Raw genomic sequence first — 21,978 nt, 5'->3', positions numbered from 1 at the left:
TCCAGGTCATTTCTGTCTGTCTCCCTCTTGTTGTGGGTCTAAGATGTCCAGGTCATTTTCTGTCTGTCTCCCTCTTGTTGTGGGTCTAAGATGTCCAGGTCATATTCTGTCTGTCTCCCTCTTGTTGTGGGTCTAAGATGTCCAGGTCATATTCTGTCTGTCTCCCTCTTGTTGTGGGTCTAAGATGTCCAGGTCATTTCTGTCTCCTCCCTCTTGTTGTGGGTCTAAGATGTCCAGGTCATATTCTGTCTGTCTCCCTCTTGTTGTGGGTCTTAGATGTCCAGGTCATTTTCTGTCTCCCTCTTGTTGTGGGTCTTAGATGTCCAGGTCATTTTCTGTCTCCCTCTTGTTGTGGGTCTTAGATGTCCAGGTCATTTTCTGTCTGTCTCCCTCTTGTTGTGGGTCTTAGATGTCCAGGTCATATTCTGTCTGTCTCCCTCTTGTTGTGGGTCTAAGATGTCCAGGTCATATTCTGTCTGTCTCCCTCTTGTTGTGGGTCTAAGATGTCCAGGTCATATTCTGTCTGTCTCCCTCTTGTTGTGGGTCTTAGATGTCCAGGTCATTTTCTGTCTCCCTCTTGTTGTGGGTCTAAGATGTCCAGGTCATATTCTGTCTGTCTCCCTCTTGTTGTGGGTCTAAGATGTCCAGGTCATATTCTGTCTGTCTCCCTCTTGTTGTGGGTCTAAGATGTCCAGGTCATTTTCTGTCTCCCTCCCTCTTGTTGTGGGTCTAAGATGTCCAGGTCATATTCTGTCTGTCTCCCTCTTGTTGTGGGTCTAAGATGTCCAGGTCATATTCTGTCTGTCTCCCTCTTGTTGTGGGTCTAAGATGTCCAGGTCATTTCTGTCTGTCTCCCTCTTGTTGTGGGTCTAAGATGTCCAGGTCATATTCTGTCTGTCTCCCTCTTGTTGTGGGTCTAAGATGTCCAGGTCATTTTCTGTCTGTCTCCCTCTTGTTGTGGGTCTAAGATGTCCAGGTCATTTTCTGTCTGTCTCCCTCTTGTTGTGGGTCTAAGATGTCCAGGTCATATTCTGTCTGTCTCCCTCTTGTTGTGGGTCTAAGATGTCCAGGTCATATTCTGTCTGTCTCCCTCTTGTTGTGGGTCTAAGATGTCCAGGTCATATTCTGTCTGTCTCCCTCTTGTTGTGGGTCTAAGATGTCCAGGTCATATTCTGTCTGTCTCCCTCTTGTTGTGGGTCTATACATGTACACCGCCTTCAGAAAGTATTCAGACCCCTTGACTTTTTCCACATTTTGTTAAGTTACAGCCTTATTCTAACATTTTGTTAAGTTACAGCCTTATTCTAACATTTTGTTAAGTTACAGCCTTATTCTAACATTTTGTTAAGTTACAGCCTTATTCTAACATTTTGTTAAGTTACAGCCTTATTCTAACATTTTGTTAAGTTACAGCCTTATTCTAACATTTTGTTAAGTTACAGCCTTATTCTAACATTTTGTTAAGTTACAGCCTTATTCTAACATTTTGTTAAGTTACAGCCTTATTCGAAAATGGATTAACTTGTTTTTTCCCCCTCATCAATCAATACACAATATCCCATAATAACACATTTTGGCAAATGTATTAAAAATGACAAACTGAAATATCACATTTACAGAAGTATTCCGACCCTTTACTGGAACACCTATGTCAGCGATTACCGCCTCGAGTCTTCTTGAGTACGACGCTACAAACTTGGCACACCTGTATTTGGGGTCTGGCAGGTTGGATGGGGAGCGTCGCTGCACAGCTATTTTCAGGTCTCTCCAGAGATGTTTGATCAGATTCAAGTCCGGGATCTGGCTGAGCTACTCAAGGACATTCAGAGACTTCCTCAGAGGTTCAGAGGTTTCATCAGACCAGAGAATCTTCTTTCTCATGGTCTTAGAGTCTTTAGGTGCCTTTGGCAAACTCCAAGTGGTCTGTGTGCCTTTTTACTGAGGAGTGGCTTCAGTCTGGCTACTCTACCATAAAGGCCTGATTGTTGGACTGCTGCAGAGATGGTTGTCCTTTTGGAAGGTCCTCCCATCTCTTCAGAGGAACTCTGGAGCTCTGTCAGAGTGACTATCAGGTTATTGTTCACCTCCTTGACCAAAGCCCTTCTCCCCCGATTGCTCAGTTTGGGCTGGTGGCCAGTTCTTATATAAATGTCTTTGCTCTGTCATTATGGGGTATTGTGTGTAGATTGATAAGGAACATTTTTTATTTAATCCAATTTAGAATAAGGCTGTAACATTACAAAATGTGGAAAAGTCATCGTGTCTGAATACTTTCTGACTGCACTGTGTATGTTTGTACTGGATAATAGGGCAGCTGTTTCTCCTGCCTCCTCTACTCAAACAGAGGTGAGTGTCTGTGGCATACACTGAGGTTTGAGGGACAGTCCTTGATGCTCCAGTCTCCCCTGAGGCTCCCTGGTCCTGAGGCTCCCTGGTCCTGAGGCTCCCTGGTCCTGAGGCCCCCTGGTCCTGAGGCCCCCTGGTCCTGAGGCCCCCTGGTCCTGAGGCTCCCTGGTCCTGAGGCTCCCTGGTCCTGAGGCTCCCTGGTCCTGAGGCTGACAGGGAAACATCTTTTCCCTTCACCTCCCTGTGTTCGATGATGATGATTGCTCTTCCTCTCACTTAGCCACAGTCTGCAGGAACAGGGAGGCCAGTGAAAATAGAGTGGTGGGGGCAGGACTATGGGGTGAGTGAATATAAGGGTACTTCAGACAGTTGGTGGGGGGGGCAACTCAATTATAAGGTTGGGGTACAGTAGGTGAAGACATGAGGGGCGTTAGAGGAATGGGGGGTAGAGGAGTGGAGAGGGAGGCTAGAGGAGTGGGAGGGAGGGGGTAGAGGAGGGGGGAGGGGGGGGGGTTTGAGGAGGGTGGGGAGGGGGGGAGGGGGAATGTGTAGAGGGTGGGGGTAGAGGAATAGAGGAATGGGGAGGGGGGGAGGGGGTTAGAATGTGAGGAGGGTGGGGGGGGGTAGAGGAATGGGGAGGGGGTAGAATGTGGAGGGGTGGGGGGTGGGGGTAGAGAGGAATGGGGAGGGGGGTAGAATGTGGAGAGGGTGGGGGTAGAGGAATGGGGAGGGGGGTTAGAATGTGGAGAGGGTGGGGGGTTAGGGGTAGAGGAATGGGGGGGTTAGAGGGGGGGGGGTAGAGGATTGGGGAATGGGAGAGGGTGGGGGTGGGGGTAGAGGAATGGGGAGGGGGTTAGAGGAATGGGGAGGGGGTTAGAGTGGGTGGGGGGTAGAGGAATGGGGAGGGGGTTAGAGTGTGAGAGGGTGGGGGTAGAGGAATGGGGAGGGGGTTAGAGTGGGGAGGGTGGGGGGGGGTAGAGGAATGGGGAGGGGGGGGGTTAGGGGTAGAATGAGAGGGTGGGGGAAGAGGAATGGGGAGGGGGTTAGAGTGTGAGAGGGTGGGGGTAGGGTGGGGAGGGAGGGTTAGAGGAATGGGGAGGGGGGGGGTTAGAGTGTGGGAGCGTGGGGGTAGAGGAATGGGGAGGGGGGTTAGAGTGTGAGAGGGTGGGGGTAGAGGAATGGGGAGGGGGTTAGAGTGTGGGAGGGTGGGGGTAGAGGAATGGGGGGGGGGGGTTAGAGTGTGAGAGGGTGGGGGGTAGAGGAATGGGGAGGGGGTTAGAGTGTGAGAGGGTGGGGGTAGAGGAATGGGGAGGGGGTTAGAGTGTGAGAGGGTGGGGGTAGGGTGGGGGGGGGTAGAGGATTGGGGAGGGGGGGGGGGTTAGAATGTGAGAGGGTGGGGGGGGTGGGGGTAGAGGAATGGGGAGGGGGGAGTGTGAGAGGGTGGGGGGTAGAATGGGGAGGGGGTGAATGAGAGGGTGGGGGGAGGAATAGAGGAATGGGGAGGGGGGAGGGGGGTAGAATGTGAGTGTGAGAGGGGGGGGTTAGAGTGTGAGAGGGTGGGGGTTAGAATGTGAGAGGGTGGGGGAGGGTAGAGGAATGGGGAGGGGGCACCAGTCTTTCCTTTAGTCATAAATCACTCCTAGAAAAACACGATTACCCCTCAGACATATATAAAGCACTGCAGCTCTGTTAATAATTGGGCCTGATCATTAATGAAAGAAATAAAGAATGCGGTTGGTCTGTCACGCCCAGAGGGGCTCTGTTCCCTGAGGAACACACCGGAAATGTCCGCCCGCCGGGAAAACTCATTTTGCATGTTTGTTTTCTAACTCTTACACACACACACCTGCATATGCACACACATGCATTTAAACGTGTATATGTGTGTTGTTTGGGGTATTTTCGGTGAGGGGTGGGGTGAGGAGGGTAAATAATTACTCATTAATCCAGCTGTAGATGAACCCCTCCCACTCCTTCCTCCCTTACCGATAATAACCTTTGACTTCATCTATATGTCAACGCTGAGGTAATTCACCAGAATGGAGAGGATGGAGGGAGGAAAGAAGGGAGAGGATAGAGGGAGGGAAGAAGGGAGAGGATAGAGGGAAGGAAGAAGGGAGAGGATAGAGGGAAGGGAGAGGATAGAGGGAGGAAAGAAGGGAGAGGATAGAGGGAAGGAAGAAGGTAGAGGATAGAGGGAAGGAAGAAGGGAGAGGATAGAGGGAAGGAAGGAGGGAGAGGATAGAGGGAAGGAAGAAGTGAAGGAAGGAGGGAGAGGAGAGAAGGGGAAGGAAGAAGGGAGAGGATAGAGGATAGAGGGAAGGAAGAAGGGAGAGGATAGAGGGAAGGAAGAAGGGAGAGGATAGAGGGAAGGAAGAAGGGAGAGGATAGAGGGAAGGAAGAAGGGAGAGGATAGAGGGAAGGAAGAAGGGAGAGGATAGAGGGAAGGAAGAGGATAGAGGGAGGAAGAAGAAGGATAGAGGGAAGGAAGAGAGGGAAGGGAGAAGAAGGAAGAAGGAGAGGATAGAGGGAAGGAAGAAGGGAGAGGATAGAGGGAAGGAAGAAGGGAGAGGATAGAGGGAAGGAAGAAGGTAGAGGATAGAGGGAAGGAAGAAGGGAAGAAGGAGAGGATAGAGGGAAGGAAAAAGGGAGAGGATAGAGGGAGGGAAGAAGGGAGAGGATAGAGGGAGAGGATAGAGGGAAGGAAGAAGGGAGAGGATAGAGGGAAGGAAGAAGGGAGAGGATAGAGGGAAGGAAGAAGGGAGAGGATAGAGGGAGAGGGAGAGGATAGAGGGAGAGGATAGAGGAAGGGGAGAAGGGAGAGGATAGAGGGAGGAAAGAAGGGAGAGGATAGAGGGAAGGAAGAAGGGAGAGGATAGAGGGAAGGAAGAAGGGAGAGGATAGAAGGGGAGAGGATAGAGGGAGGGAAGAAGGGAGAGGATAGAGGGAGGGAAGAAGGGAGAGGTTAGAGGGAGGGAAGAAGGGAGAGGATAGAGGGAAGGAAGAAGGTAGAGGAAAGAGGGAGAAGATAGAAGGGAGAGGATAGAGGGAGACGATGAAGGGAGAGATAGAGGGAAGGAAGAAGGTAGAGGATAGAGGGAAGGAAGAAGGTAGAGGATAGAGGGAAGGAAGAAGGGAGAGGATAGAGGGAAGGAAGAAGGGAGAGGATAGAGGGAGGGAAGAAGGGAGAGGTTAGAGGGAGGGAAGAAGGGAGAGGATAGAGGGAAGGAAGAAGGTAGAGGATAGAGGGAGAAGATAGAGGGAAGGAAGAAGGGAGAGGATAGAGGGAGACGATAGAGGGAAGGAAGAAGGGAGAGGATAGAGGGAGGGAAGAAGGTAGAGGATAGAGGGAAGGAAGAAGGTAGAGGATAGAGGGAAGGAAGAAGGTAGAGGATAGAGGGAAGGAAGAAGGGAGAGGATAGAGGGAAGGAAGAAGGGAGAGGATAGAGGGAGGAAGAAGGGAGAGGATAGAGGGAAGGAAGAAGGAAGAAGGGAGGATAGAGGGAGAGGATAGAGGGAGGGAAGAAGGGAGAGGATAGAGGGAAGGAAGAAGGGAGAGGATAGAAGGAAGAGGATAGAGGGAAGGAAGAAGGTAGAGGATAGAGGCAGGGGAGAAGAAGGGAGAGGAAAGGAGGAGGGAGGAAGGGAGAGGATAGAGGGAGAGGATAGAAGGAGGGAAGAAGGGAGAGGATAGAGGGAAGGAAGAAGGTAGAGGGTTGAGGGTGGGAAGAAGGGAGAGGATAGAGGGAAGGAAGAAGGTAGAGGATAGAGGGAAGGAAGAAGGGAGAGGATAGAGGGAGGGAAGAAGGGAGAGGATAGAGAGAGTGAAGAAGGGTGAGGATAGAGAGAGTGAAGAAGGGAGAGGATAGAGGGAAGGAAGAAGGGAGAGGATAGAGGGAGAGGATAGAGGGAGGGAAGAAGGGAGAGGATAGAGGGGAGGAAGAAGGGAGAGGATAGAGGGAAGGAAGAAGGGAGAGGATAGAGGGAAGGAAGAAGGGAGAGGATAGAGGGAAGGAAGAAGGGAGAGATAGAGGGAAGGAAGAAGGGAGAGGATAGAGGGAGAAGGATAGAGGGAAGGAAGGAAGAAGGGAGAGGATAGAGGGGAAGAAGGAGAGGATAGAGGGAAGGAAGAAGGGAGAGGATAGAGGGAGAGGATAGAGGGAAGGGAAGAAGGGAGAGGATAGAGGGAGAGGATAGAGGGAGGGAAGAAGGGAGAGGATAGAGGGAGAGGATAGAGGGAAGGAAGAAGGGAGAGGATAGAGGGAGAGGATAGAGGGAGGGAAGAAGGGAGAGGATAGAGGGAAGGAAGAAGTGAGAGGATAGAGGGAGAGGATAGAGGGGAAGAAGGGAGAAGATAGAGGGAAGGAAGAAGGGAGAGGGTAGATGGAGGGAAGAAGGGAGAGGATAGAGGGAGGAAAGAAGGTAGAGGATAGAGGGGAAGGAAGAAGGTAGAGGATAGAGGGAAGGAAGAAGGGAGAGGATAGATGGAGGAAATAAGGGAGAGGATAGAGGGAGGAAAGAAGGGAGAGGATAGAGGGAGGGAAGAAAGGAGAGGATAGAGGGTGAGGATAGAGGGAGGGAAGAAGGGAGAGGATAGAGGGAGAGGATAGAGGGAGAGGAAGAAGGGAGAGGATAGAGGGAGGGAAGAAGGGAGAGGATAGAGGGAAGGAAGGATAGAGGGAGAGGATAGAGGGAAGGAAGAAGGGAGAGGATAGAGGGAAGGAAGAAGGGAGAGGATAGAGGGAAGGAAGAAGGGAGAGGAAGAGGATAGAACATAGGGAGAGGATAGAGGGAGAGGATAGAGGGAAGGAAGAAGGGAGAGGATAGAGGGAGAGGATAGAGGGAAGGAAGAAGGGAGAGAGATAGAGGGAGAGGATAGAGGGAGGGAAGAAGGGAGAGGATAGAAGGAAGAGGTGATTGATAGAGGGAAGGAAGAAGGGAGAGGATAGAGGGAGTGAAGAAGGGAGAGGATAGAGGGAAGGAAGAAGGGAGAGGATAGAGGGAAGGAAGAAGGGAGAGGATAGAGGGAAGGAAGGAGGGAGAGGAGAGAAGGAGGGAGGGTAGAATGGAGAGGATAGAGGGAGAGATGTAGGGAGAGGATAGAGGGAGAGAAAGAGGGATACCTAGTGGTAGTTTGTTCTCAACAGCAGGTAGTTTGTGCTCTAATATAAATGCTCAATAGAGATGGAGAGACAGAGAACCTTCCAGGTGATTGAGTATGGAGGCCTTCAGTATTGCTCCTTGCAGTACATGCTTTACAGTATTGTATTGTATCAGTATTGCTCCTTACAATACATGGTGACAGTTTTGTATGAATCAATATGGCTTCCTGCAGTACATGGTTTACACTACAGGGCTCAACATTAAGGCAATGGAATACTTTACTCAACATATAAACAAAGCACAAAGCATGACATTCTGGGTAATGGATCAGGCAGAAGCTGCTGCAGCATGTCATTCTGGGTAATGGACCAGGCAGAAGCTGCCGCAGCATGACATTCTGGGTAATGGACCAGGCAGAAGCTGCCGCAGCATGACATTCTGGGTAATGGACCAGGCAGAAGCTGCAGCAGCATGACATTCTGGGTAATGGACCAGGCAGAAGCTGCCACAGCATGACATTCTGTGTAATGGACCAGGCAGAAGCTGCTGCAGCATGTCATTCTGGGTAATGGACCAGGCATTCTGGGTAATGGACCAGAAGCATGACATTCTGGGTAATGGATCAGGCAGAAGCTGCAGCATGACATTCTGGGTAATGGATCAGGCAGAAGCTGCCGCAGCATGACATTCTGGGTAATGGATCAGGCAGAAGCTGCCGCAGCATGACATTCTGGGTAATGGATCAGGCAGAAGCTGCCGCAGCATGACATTCTGGGTAATGGATCAGGCAGAAGCTGCCGCAGCATGACATTCTGGGTAATGGATCAGGCAGAAGCTGCCGCAGCATGACATTCTGGGTAATGGATCAGGCAGAAGCTGCCGCAGCATGACATTCTGGGTAATGGATCAGGCAGAAGCTGCCGCAGCATGACATTCTGGGTAATGGACCAGGCAGAAGCTGCCGCAGCATGACATTCTGGGTAATGGATCAGACAGAAGCTGCCGCAGCATGACATTCTGGGTAATGGACCAGGCAGAAGCTGCCGCAGCATGACATTCTGGGTAATGGACCAGGCAGAAGCTGCCGCAGCATGACATTCTGGGTCATTTACCCATATTCCCACACTGAGTAAAAAGAAACGCAACATGCAACATTTTCTAAGATTTTACTGAGTTACAGTTTATATAAGGCAATACAAATATACAAATTTGTATTAATGAAGTAGGCCCTAATCTATGGATTTCACATGACTGAGAATACAGACATCCGTCGGCCACAGAAACCTTAATAAAAGCGTGGATCAGAAAACCCTTCAGTATCTGGTGTGACCACCATTTGCCTCATGCAGCACGACACATGTCCTTTCCATAGAGTTGGTCTGTTTGTTGATTGTGGTCTGTAGAATGTTGTCCCACTCCTCTTCAATGGCGGTGTGAAGTTGCTGGATATTGGCAGGAAATGGAACACACTGTTGTACATGTCTATCCAGAGCCTCCCAAACATGCTCAATGGATGACATGTATTGTGAGTATACAGGCCATGAAAGAACTGGGACATTTTCAGCTTCCAGGAATTGTGTACAGCTTCTTGCGACATTGGGCCGTGCATTATCATGCTGAAACATGAGGTGATGGCGGCGGCTGAATGGCACGACAATGGGCCTCAGGATCTCATCACGGTGTCTCTGTGCATTCAAATTGCCATCGATAAAATGCAAAAAGTGTCAGTTGTCCGTAGCTTATGCCTGCCCACACCATAACCCCACCGCCACCATGGGGCACTCTGTTCACATCAGCAAACCCCTCACCCACACAACACCAGACACACTGTCTGCCATCTGGTACAGTTGAAACCGGGATTCATCCGTGAAGAGCACACTCCTCCAGCGTGCCAGTGGCCATCGACGGAGAGCATTTGCCCACTGAAGTCGGTTATGACGCCGAACTGCATTCAGGTCAAGACCCTGGTGAGGACCATGAGCACGCAGATGACCTTCCCTGAGACGGTTTCTGACAGTTTGTGCAGAAATTCTTTGGTTTTGCACACCCACAGTTTCATCAGCTGTCCAGGTGACTGGTCTCAGACGATCAAGCAGGTGAAGAAGCCAAATGTGGAGGTCCTGGGCTGGCGTTGTTACACGTGGTCTGCTGTTAGGAGGCCGTTTGGATGTACTGCCAAATTCCCTAAAATGACATTGGAGGCGGCTTAAGGTAGATAAATTAGTATTAAATTCTCTGGCAACTGCTCTGGTGGACATTCCTGCAGTAATAAGCATGCCAATTGCAAACTTGAGACATCTTTGGCATTGTGTTGTGTGACACAACTGCACATTGCACCTTTGTAATGATCAAGCTTGGCTACTACACATATCTTTGGTACCACAGATAGACCTAGGCTACTACACATGTCTTTGGTACCACAAATAGACCTAGGCTACTACACATGTCTTTGGTACCACAAATAGACCTAGGCTACTACACATATCTTTGGTACCACAAATAGACCTAGGCTACTACACATGTCTTTGGTACCATAAATAGACCTAGGCTACTACACATGTCTTTGGTACCACAAATAGACCTAGGCTACTACACATATCTTTGGTACCACAAATAGACCTAGGCTACTACACATATCTTTGGTACCACAAATAGACCTAGGCTACTACACATATCTTTGGTACCACAAATAGACCTAGGCTACTACACATCTCTTTGGTACCACAAATAGACCTAGGCTATTACACATGTCTTTGGTACCACAAATAGACCTAGGCTATTACACATGTCTTTGGTACCACAAATAGACCTAGGCTATTACACATATCTTTGGTACCACAAATAGACCTAGGCTACTACACATGTCTTTGGTACCACAAATAGACCTAGGCTACTACACATCTCTTTGGTACCACAAATAGACCTAGGCTATTACACATGTCTTTGGTACCACAAATAGACCTAGGCTATTACACATGTCTTTGGTACCACAGATAGACCTAGGCTACTACACATATCTTTGGTACCACAGGTCCAACAGAGTTGAATAGGCTATTCAAAAAGATTTGGCTCCACATAATTCCTCTCGTTCCTCCCGTAGCCTTCCAGCCAAATGCATAGCAGTTTTAATTGAATTTAATATTTATTTTTACATTATTGTGTATGGCCGCTAGGGGGATATAACATTGTATATGGGCAAACTCAGACATGTATTTCAGATCCCTCCTACGTACTTTAGTCATTTTCAGCCCCCCTTTTGGCCGATGTCGTTACGGGCCTTTTTTGGGGAGTCAAAAATCAGTTTTACTAAAACCGTTGATGTCAAGTCCTGCACTAGTGTCAGTATTCCTCCCTACAGTACACTTTACAGTATTGTATATATCAGTATTGCTCCCTACAGTACATGATTTACAGTAGTATTGCTCCCTACAGTACATGATTTACAGTAGTATTGCTCCCTACAGTACATGGTTTACAGTAGTATTGCTCCCTACAGTACATGGTTTACAGTAGTATTGCTCCCTACAGGACATGATTTACAGTAGTATTGCTCCCTACAGTACATGATTTACAGAAGTATTGCTCCCTACAGTACATGGTTTACAGTAGTATTGCTCCCTACAGTACATGGTTTACAGTAGGAACAGTTCAATCAGCTAGACAGGAACTGGAAGGCCTGGAAACAGGATGCAGCGGCTGGCGAGGAGTGTTTGGAAATGATCAGTAAAAATAATCAAACATGGTGCGAGTGTTAATGGGGGAGAACGCCCATGGTGTCTCGTGTGTGTGTGTGTGTGTGTGTGTGTGTGTGTGTGTGTGGTGTATCTCTCCCTCCTATAGCAGTTAATGATGATGGATGATATAGTTAAGGAAGGCTGTGAACAGCTGTGTTTGGGGTAAAGCAGGATTGTAATAGAGGACAGAATCTGTCCACTAGAGCTTAACAATATCCCTCTTCAGCCGTCTAGGATGAGAGATCTACCGTCGTGATACAAGACATATGAAACATCCAACAAGCTCTGTCTCCCTGCAGAATAAGACGCTTTCTCCAAACATCAGATCTGGAGTGATTTCTCTGGGAACATCAACCGTTGACTGGCATTGCGTTCCCCCTCTACCAGTGTACATCACCATCAATAGAACTGTGACATGCTCATGACCTGAGGCCCTTGTGCCATTTAAATATATATTTAAAGGCAAAGTGTGTGAGTGCGTGTTTTTGTGTATTCCATGGGATTTCTCCTGTTCTTTGCCCTGCAGCCCATATTACAGTTCATCCTGTCATTATCCCATAAGGAGGCCTGTGTGATCCGGTCATTACGTGACTCCAGATCTGAGCTATGAAGTGTGTGTGTGTGCGTGTCTTTGCGTGCGAGTGTGTGCGTGTGTGTGTGCGCGTTTGAGCTTTATCCGTGTCTCATTCTCAGCTTGATGACACACCTCGGAATTCTCTGCCCTTGCCTGAGGACAGGGAATGTTCTCTCATATCCGCATGGATCAGTGTGTGTGTGTGTGTGTGTTTTAGCAGTGAGGGTGTGTGAACCATTAAGAAGGACTCCTAGGTTTGCAGCTCCTCTGCTCAAGGTGTAAAGGAGGATGAAAGAGGTGTCCTGAGACAGACGGAGAGACAGGCATAGCCAGCCCTGCCCTGTAGGCGTCCACTGACCTGCCTGCATCCCAGACTCCTAGCTCTGAGATGATGCGGTTAATCTACCAGGATGAGCTCAGATCTGGGTGTGCCACGCCACCGCTACACACCTGCTCTGGCCTCCTCTCCTGGGCCTCTCCCAATCCAGACATGCTTTATGGATGAAGGAAAGGGAAAAGTTGTAGTGTTTGGAGATGTTATATACAATAGCTCCAGTGTAATAATCAGTATATAAAAGTTTCCCGGTAGATATATGGGAGGTACTTGTACTTAGTTTTATTTCTTAAAGTGTGTAGGTGTTTCTGTATCTTAGAAGTATGTTATAATTCATTGTAATGGCAGTCAGATGTCCAGGTCCATTGTAGGACCACTGGATCAGTGCAAGGACTTTTCCCTCATGAAACTATTGAGTTCCTCTGTGATAGAGAGCAGAGCAGCAATCTCCTCATATGGACGGAGATAGATGTGGAATTACTGTTCACATCAGATCTGTGTGTCTGTGTCTCTCCACTGATAGACTCCAGGTTCAGGGATACCCACATAAACAATTCTACAGTTTAATATTCTGTAAAAAAAATCAAAGATTAAAAAGTTCCTTTTGTCTTTCCCATCAACAATCATCTGACAAGCAATAACACCCAGATAGTGGCTCTACTCAGACAATTGTGTAACTGAAGAATATTGTGTGACAGGCTAGGAACCAAACTTTTGGTCAGTTTCCCTGGGCACCGTTATTAGGGTAGGATATGCAGGAAATGTATAAAAGCACCCCTTGGACATGTCACAGATTATCCATGATATTTTGATCAGTAACTGAAGTTTCCTTGCTAACAATGAAAAGACATTTCTTCAAAAGTGGAAGGCAGTCGGGAAGAGGCGAGATCAGGTGGGACCATTCTAGCCAATGAGAGTGCAGATGCTTGTGTGAACAGCAGACGTAATTCCGATAGAAAGTGTTTCTGGGATGTCATGTGTCTTATATCAGTACACTCATCCTAATCATTACGAAACTTTTATTCAATCAAATAAGCCATTTACCTCTTTTGTTAACCACATATTGACCTCCATACAAACGTCCTCACTTGGGAAGCGACAAACACTAAAACCAAAGCCGCCTGCTTGAGAAGACAGCTTTTGGGCCAGTTATGCCTCTTGCTTCGCCTGTTCCTCTCTGATGTTCAGTTGAGAGTTTTGAACCTGGAACGTCCTTTGTGTGTATAGGCTGGTATGGTGTTGGTTCTGTTGGTTAGTTCTGTGAACAACCATTTTGTGACCATGCTGTCTTGAATAAATGTTCGGGGTGTGGTCGATTTTGTTCTGAATGGTATGTGTTGCGTTTGACCATCAGTGAGTTTATTCAAGATGTTCATTATGTAAAAGCACTGCAATAATGCCCTATTGCCTTCAGTTGGATTGTTTGGAGAAGCTTTTCTGGTTTGAGGTCCAGGCGGTTTATTGACAGTCTTTTTAAGTACAGTCATTTGCATTCTAAAATATATATATTGTGTATGTAAAGGCAGTGGTTAACTGTTCTTTCTTTCCTACCATCAGAAGTACAGTATTGTCTGTCACTGTATTTGGTCATCTTGTGAACTTGGTCAGCTGAATCTCCGTGTAAGCACTGTTGTATTTCAGAAAGCTATCTAGTGGAAGTAACAGATCTAAGAAATCATTTTGGTGTACTCTTGGTAGTGTGTTATTTATGTGTCAAACAAGCCAACCTAATCCTCTAAGCTTTAGTAAACTTGACTTGTTTATATCTACCTCTGTACTGTTTTTCTGTCATGGGCCTAGAACCTGTCTAACGTTTAGATGTTACAATTATAGTTTAAAGTGTGTATTTTTACTAAGATGTTGTCTGGTCTGTTACATTGGTCAGAACTGTTGACCCAACTCAATAGGTGGCCTGTCACAAACCTGTGTGTCTTATGTCCTGATTGAGGTGTTCCTCTCATTAAACAGTAACTGGTATATTGTCTTAGGTCCTGATTGAGGTGTTCCTCTCATTAAACAGTAACTGGTATAGTGTCTTAGGTCCTGATTGAGGTGTTCCCCTCATTAAACAGTAACTGGTATATTGTCTTAGGTCCTGATTGAGGTGTTCCTCTCATTAAACAGTAACTGGTATAGTGTCTTATGTCCTGATTGAGGTGTTCCTCTCATTAAACAGTAACTGGTTTAGTGTCTTATGTCCTGATTGAGGTGTTCCCCTCATTAAACAGTAACTGGTATATTGTCTTAGGTCCTGATTGAGGTGTTCCTCTCATTAAACAGTAACTGGTATAGTGTCTTATGTCCTGATTGAGGTGTTCCTCGCATTAAACAGTAACTGGTATAGTCAGGAAGTAGTGCCATTTTAGCTAACCCTAGTTAGCAGGTGTTACAACAATATACAATATACAGTCATGTCCACAAATACACTACAGTCATGTCCACAAAAACAGTGAATATTATGGTATGTAAATATAGTAATGCTACTGTATTTAGACAATAGTATTTTTTTAGGGCAAATTAAACACCAATTACTCTAATATTATCTGTTGATTTGGGATGATTAATTTCACAGCAGAAATACATGTATTTGAATGGATGTCATATGGCACGTTGTTGACATTCTCCTGGATAACACACACGCTGTCTGACTACAAGTCATCACAGCAACCAGAGACAACCAACTGCACCGTCCTGCTCCAGGAGAGAGGAAAAACTGTGCAGTTAGCATGTTGTCTGTATTTCCTTCCAAAGCAGGTTGTGTTTAGAAAGGTCCATGAGGTAGAACATAAGAAGCAACACCCAGGTCACTGACTTGACTGTGTGAGTGACTGAGTGAGTGACTGAGTGAGTGACTGAGTGAGTGACTGAGTGAGTGACTGAGTGAGTGACTGAGTGAGTGACTGTGTGAGTGACTGAGTGAGTGAGTGAGCGAGTGAGTGACTGAGTGAGTGACTGAGTGAGTGACTGAGTGAGTGACTTGACTGTGTGAGTGACTGAGTGAGTGACTGAGTGAGTGACTGAGTGAGTGAGTGAGTGAGTGAGTGAGCGAGTGAGTGAGTGAGTGACCGACCGACCAAATTACTTACTTGGCACTCCGGTACCGCTTGCCATGCAGGAGCAGAGAGAACAGTCTATGACTAGGGTGGCTGGAGTCTTTGACAATTTTTAGGGCCTCCCTCTGACACCGCCTGGTATATAGGTCCTAGATGGCAGGAAGCTTGGCCCCGGTGATGTAATGGGCCGTACGCACTACCCTCAGTAGTGCCTTGTGGTCGGAGGCTGAGCAGTTGCCATACCAGACAGTGATGCAACCAGTCAGTATGCTCTCGATGGTGCAGCTGTAAAACCTTTTGAGGATCTGAGGACCCATGCCAAATCTTTTCAGTCCCCTGAGGGGGAATAGTTTTTGTCGTGCCCTCTTCACAACTGTCTTGGTGTGTTTGGACCATGTTAGTTTGTTGGTGATGTGGACGCCAAGGAACTTGAAGCACTCAACCTGCTCCACTACAGCCCCGTCGATGAGAATGGTGGCGTGCCCGGTCCTCCTTTTCCTGTAGTCCACAATCATCTCCTTAGTCTTGATCACATTGAGGGAGAGATTGTTGTCCTTGCACCACATGGTCAGGTCTCTGACCTCCTCCCTATAGGCTGTTTCATCGTTGTCGGTGATCAGGTCTACCACTGTTGTCATCAGCAAACTTAATGATGGCCATGCAGTCATGAGTGAACAGGGAGTACAGGAGGGGTCTGAGCATGCACCCCTGAGCTTTGTATCATGCCTGCCTAAGGGTTTGTAATGTCCATGCTTTATAAGGCAGAAGGTATAATTCCTGACCTGTTACTTTGTACAATACTGTGGTATTCTCATGCTCTCTGGTACTTTTGAATGTGGTCTCCTCATATAGTCTCCTAGTTGTTTATTGGACCCAAAGCCGACTCGAGGTTTTATACCTTTGCAGATTCGGCTGCCAGAAAAACTTTTATGATGAAACGTGAAGCAGAAAAAGGGAGGTGAAGACTAACAGTGCTGGTGTTTTCTTTAAACCGCTGTTTTACTTAGCAAACCAACGTCCAAAAAGCAGATTTGGCTGTCATTAGAAATATGAAAGGGGAGGTGAAGTGGGGGAGTGTGTGTTTGTGTGTGTGTGTGTGTGTGTGTGTGTGTGTGTGTGTGTGTAGGTGTGTGTGTGTGTGTGTGTGTGTGTGTAGGTGTGTGTGTGTGTGTGTGTGTGTGTGGTGTGTGTGTGTGTAGGTGTGTGTGTGTGTGAGCGTATATGCGCAAGACTGTGTTTGTGTGTCCAGGGCTGCACACATACTATGCATGTATGCGTATGTGAGAATGATAGTGTGTATGAATGAGTGTGTGAGAATGATAGTGTGTATGAATGACTGTGTGCGCATTTGCATCTCACTTTGCCAAGAATTAATAGTTTTGCAACCACGAAATCTTGAAAACATATCAAAACCTTTTTAAATGATCTGGTGTTGAGTGAGGGGCTGGGAGGCTTACGCTGGGGTTTGGAGAGATAGGGCGATGGATGTGTTTTTAATTCATCTATGCACCGGCACGCCTCGATGCAATCTCCCCCGTCCCCCTCGGATTTGGATTGAGCCAGGCCGGACTGGACTGCTCCCTCGCTTTCTTTCTCTTCCTCCCATCTCTCTTTCTTTCTCTCCCCACCTCTCTCTCTCTGGGCTGATCTATTCCCGACTCCCCCTCTCTGAGCCAATGAAACACTGTAATTACAAAACAGAATGTCCACGCCAGCATCCAATAGCTCGGGCCAAACGAGTCCCTGGTTGCCGTGGAGACAGCAGGCGTTCTGTTTTGCGTGTTGTCACAGGGCAGCGTGGCGTTGAGAAATGTGGGATGGACCCCAAAAACAATGTTTGGCGGGACTGGAGGGATCCCAACCCCTCTGTTTCTCCTCACAACTCACACCTACTGATGTACACTGGAAGAATCCTAGGAAGAGGGAGGGAGGGAGAAGGAGAGGGGGGAGGGAGAAGGAGAGGGGGGAGGGAGATAGAGACGGGGATGGAGAGATGGCTTTCATCACTTCACAAGATCTCCCTGTCTCACCAGAGAGAGAGAGAGAGCGAGAGAGAGAGAGAGAGAGCAAAGAGAGAGAGAGAGAGGCCTTTAGTCTCCACAACATACATTTAGCTCCATATCCATCATCTCAGCAGTGTATATGTTGACAGAGAGCTCTACAGTGCATTACTGGGTGAAGTAGCATTTTCACGTTCACTGAAGGAGATGACGGTAGTTTCAACGTGCTACAGTGATTACAATATCTACCAGGAGGTCTACCCTTCCTCACTCTCTCTCTCTCTCTCTCCTTTCCTCTGTCTCTGTGTTTCAGGGAATGTGATTCTGTCCCAGGCACCTAGGGCGTGCTATAAGAGGGTATTACCATTCAGAGACTAGTGTATCACAGCTTAGTGAGTGATCTGAGGGATTTCCTGCTCACCGACGCTTACACATTCTTTCTAAATTGCTCTTTGCCAGGTGGGGGGATTAGATACTCACACACACATAGACATAGCAGGCACTCTCTCACACACACACACACACACACACACACACACACACACACACACACACACACACACACACACACACACACACACACACACACACACACACACACACACACACACACACACACACACACACACACACACACACACACACCTGAGATGTCCAGTCCAGAGAGTCGGATTAGGGGTGTCAGTGCAGTGTGTGAGTGCCAGGGAGAGAAGAACAGAGCAGGCCTTAGTAGCAGGGTCTGGGACACTGCCAGCCAGGTAATATGAGATACATACTTTCCCATCTTACACCTGGGGGTACCAGCCTGGTGCTAATGGCTCTGAGAGAACCTCTATCACTACATGTTACACACACACATGCTGTATCTTCTCTCTCTCTGTGGAAATGCCCTGTAAAGGCTCTGAAAGATGTTCCATCAAACCCTTAAAACATTCACACCATCTCCTCTGAGCCCACCCAGGCTTGTTAAAATGCCCGATAACAAGTTCACATAGACGGACACACGCACACAGACAGACCTTGGAAGTTGAATTAAACAAGGTTAGCCTGGTTTCACATGGCGCTGATGACGACCCAGCAGCAGTAGCACGACTCCATGGCAACACAACCTGTTAATGTAATCAGCACTAGCAGTCTGACACTCTGACAGCCAGCTCAGAGTGAGACTCTAGACACTACAATGTGGAGAAATGTCCAAAGAATGTTGATGTTAGGCAGTGAGGATTGATACCTGTACAGTATTTGCCCAATAACAACAGAGAACCCTGTGGTCTGTGGTACATACTGTGGGTTCATATAGCTAATATACTGGAATAAAGAAGTGGATATCTCTCTCTCTGTCGCTCTCTCGATCTCTCTCCCTTTGTCTCTTTCTCTGTCTCTCTGTCTATGTCACTCTCTCTTTCTCTGTCTTTCTCTGCCTCACACTGTCTCTCTCCTCTCTTTCTGTGTTTCTGCCTATCTTTCTCTGTCTTTCTCTGCCTCACTCTGTCTCTCTCTATCTCTCTCTCTCTCTCTGTCTCTCTCTATCTCTCTCCTCTCTCTCTGCTCTCTCTGTCTCTCTCCTCTCTTTCTGTGTTTCTGTCTCTCTTTCTCTGTCTTTCTCTGCCTCTCTCTATCTCTCTCCTCTCTTTCTGTGTTTCTGCCTATCTTTCTCTGTCTTTCTCTTTCTCTGCCTCACTCTGTCTCTCTCCTCTCTTTCTGTGTTTCTGTCTATCTTTCTCTGTCTTTCTCTGCCTCTCTCTATCTCTCTCCTCTCTTTCTGTGTTTCTGCCTATCTTTCTCTGTCTTTCTCTGCCTCTCTCTATCTCTCTCCTCTCTTTCTGTGTTTCTGTCTATCTTTCTCTGTCTTTCTCTTTCTCTGCCTCACTCTGTCTCTCTCCTCTCTTTCTGTGTTTCTGTCTATCTTTCTCTGTCTTTCTCTGCCTCTCTCTGTCTCTCCTCTCTGTCTGTCTCTGTCTATCTTTCTCTGCCTCTCTCTGTCTATCTTTCTCTGTCTTTCTCTGCCTCTCTCTGTCTCTCTCCTCTCTGTCTGTCTCTGTCTATCTTTCTCTGCCTCTCTCTGTCTATCTTTCTCTGTCTTTCTCTGCCTCTCTCTGTCTCTCTCCTCTCTGTCTGTCTCTGTCTATCTTTCTCTGTCTGTCTCTGTCTCTCTCTGTCTCTCTCCTCTCTGTCTGTCTCTGTCTATCTTTCTCTGTCTTTCTCTGCCTCTCACTGTCTCTCTCTTTCTCTTTTCTGTGTTTCTGTCTATCTTTCTCTGTCTTTCTCTGCCTCTCTCTGTCTCTCTCTCTCTCTTTCTGTGTTTCTGCCTATCTTTCTCTGTCTTTCTCTGCCTCACACTGTCTCTCTCCTCTCTTTCTGTGTTTCTGCCTATCTTTCTCTGTCTTTCTCTGCCTCACTCTGTCTCTCTCCTCTCTTTCTGTGTCTCTGTCTATCTTTCTCTGTCTTTCTCTGCCTCTCTCTATCTCTCTCCTCTCTTTCTGTGTTTCTGCCTATCTTTCTCTGTCTTTCTCTTTCTCTGCCTCACTCTGTCTCTCTCCTCTCTTTCTGTCTCTGTCTATCCATCCTCATGTCTTTCTGTCTCTCCTTTCTCTCTGTCTTATTTTATGCTGTGGTTGTTACATTGTAGCCTTCTTCATGCCCGACACGATTGTTCAATAAGAGCTAGTTTAATCTGAGCCCTCCTATCTCTCTCTCTCCCAGGTGGATGCGTTGCGTGTTCGTCTGGAAGAAAAGGAGTCCTTCCTCAGTATGAAGACCCAGCAGCTCCAGGACCTGACGGAGGAGAAGGACACGCTGGCCGGAGAGATCCGGGACATGAAGGATATGCTGGATGTTAAGGAGAGGAAGGTCAACATCCTGCAGAAGAAGGTGTGTGTGTGAATGTGACTAGCTGTTCTCCAATAGTGTTAATTACAACTAATTAGCCCGCTAGTTTGGGGAGTCACCACTGAGTATGACCCCGGAGACATCCTTCTCTCAGCACACACACACACACACAGACACACACACACACACACACGCATAAGCACACACACACACACACACACACACACACACACACACACACACACATACACACACACGCGCGCGCATAAGCACACACACGCGGAAACACACACGCTACCTGAAGTGTAGGTTGAAGAGGAAGCCAGTCAAACGATGTACCCTTAGGAGAGGAAGTCGGCCCTGTGAGAAGGTCTCATACTTATAGAACTGTTTATGACTTTATTCAATTGAATTAAGTGACTACAGTATTTGTTGACATCACATCATCACTAATGCTGATGGGTCCCTGACAGGACAGAGAAGAAAGGCGCACTCATATCCATCCTAGTTTGATATAAATGAGCTCGTTAGGCAGTGGGCGTGAGACAGAGCCCATGGGTCGAAGGTAAGAGGCTAATTAGGAATGGCTACATCAGATAGTGACTAAAGGGCATCTTTACTCATACATAAGGCATGGACAGGAACCCATGGACAGGAACACCCCCCTCAACCTCTATTAACCCCATTAAACACAGCAAGGGAAAGCGACGGAGGAGGAAAGAGGCAGTAGAGGGAGAGTAGAGAGAAACCTTTACGTGTGTGTAATTGGCCCATAGAGGACAGGAACACACACCAGGTGGCCATGGGTCTGTCTGCAGAATGAACCTTATAAAAGCTTCTGAAGCCATGCATGTGTGTGTGTGTGAGGAGTGACATCACAGCGACATGTTTAGACAGTGCTGTGTACAGTAGCCCTGTGAAGGCACAGATAGACTGACTTAGCCCAGACTAAAGAACTTGTCCCAGGTGTTCCAGTCCATTACTCCCTGACTAAACACTCTGTACTGCATAGGAGGAGCCCTGCCTTCTGATTGGTTTGCCAAACTTCCTGGTTCCCATAGATCCATGAGGGCTGTAATTTACAGTGTGGTCCCTGGGGGTGGGTCAGAGAGAAGCTGAGGGTCACTGCTAATTTCCTCCCCTTCTCTGGGGTCCATCACTCATAATTGGCCCCTGGTGAAAGACTCTTCTTCCCTGAAATAAAGCAACAGGAGAGGAATAGAAGAGGCCTTGACCTACCCTAACATGTCCCCACCTTATTGATTGACTGACTGAATGGCCGGCTGACTGAATGGCCGACTGACTGACTGACTGAATGGCAGACTGACTGAATGGCAGACTGACTGACGGAATGGTCAACAGACTGAATGGCTGACTGACTGACTGACTGAAAGGCTGACTGAATAGCTGGCTGGCTGGCTGGCTAACTGACTGAATAGCTTACTGACTGAATGGCTTACTGACTGGCTGACTGTTTGACTGACTGACTGACTGAATAACTGGCTGCCTGACTGAATAGCTGGCTGACTGAATGGCTGAGCTGGCTGACTGACCGGCTGAATAATGACTGGCTGACCGACTGACCGGCTGGCTGAATGGCTGACTGACTGTCTGACTTCTTAATTTTTGGGGGCTGTTTGACTGCCTGAATGGCTGAATGAGGCTGGTCAGTGGCTGACTGACTGAATAGCTGGCTGCCTGCCTGAATGGCTGAATGACTGGCTGAATGACTGGCTTACTGACTGGCTAACTGACTGAATGGATGACTGAATGGCTGACTGACCAACTGAATGGCTGACTGACCAACTGAATGGCTGACTGACCAACTGAATGGCTGACTGACCGGCTGACTTGCTGAATGGCTGACCGAATGGCTGAATGGTTGAATGGCCTATTGGCTGAACGGCTTGCTGACTGGCTGGCTGGCTGATTGAGCGGCTGGCTGACTGAACGGCTGGCTGACTGACTGGCTGAATGGCTGACTGACTGAATGGCTGACTGACTT

General features: G+C 47.7%; 1 protein-coding gene across 4 annotated transcripts in view; it reads left to right on the top strand.

Annotated features, from left to right (window-relative positions):
- LOC112240515 (ERC protein 2) overlaps positions 1-21,978 on the top strand; it is a 422,535-nt gene that overhangs the window by 95,205 nt on the left and 305,352 nt on the right. For all 4 annotated transcript variants that reach the window (XM_042304111.1, XM_042304109.1, XM_042304108.1 and 1 more), the window contains one exon: positions 19,848-20,015. In XM_042304111.1, the coding sequence (XP_042160045.1) occupies positions 19,848-20,015 (168 nt within the window). The remainder of the gene's footprint in view (positions 1-19,847; positions 20,016-21,978) is intronic.

Source organism: Oncorhynchus tshawytscha, linkage group LG22 (assembly GCF_018296145.1).
Source record: "Oncorhynchus tshawytscha isolate Ot180627B linkage group LG22, Otsh_v2.0, whole genome shotgun sequence".
Lineage (NCBI taxonomy): Eukaryota > Metazoa > Chordata > Actinopteri > Salmoniformes > Salmonidae > Oncorhynchus > Oncorhynchus tshawytscha.
This window is presented reverse-complemented; position numbering and strand designations above follow the sequence as displayed.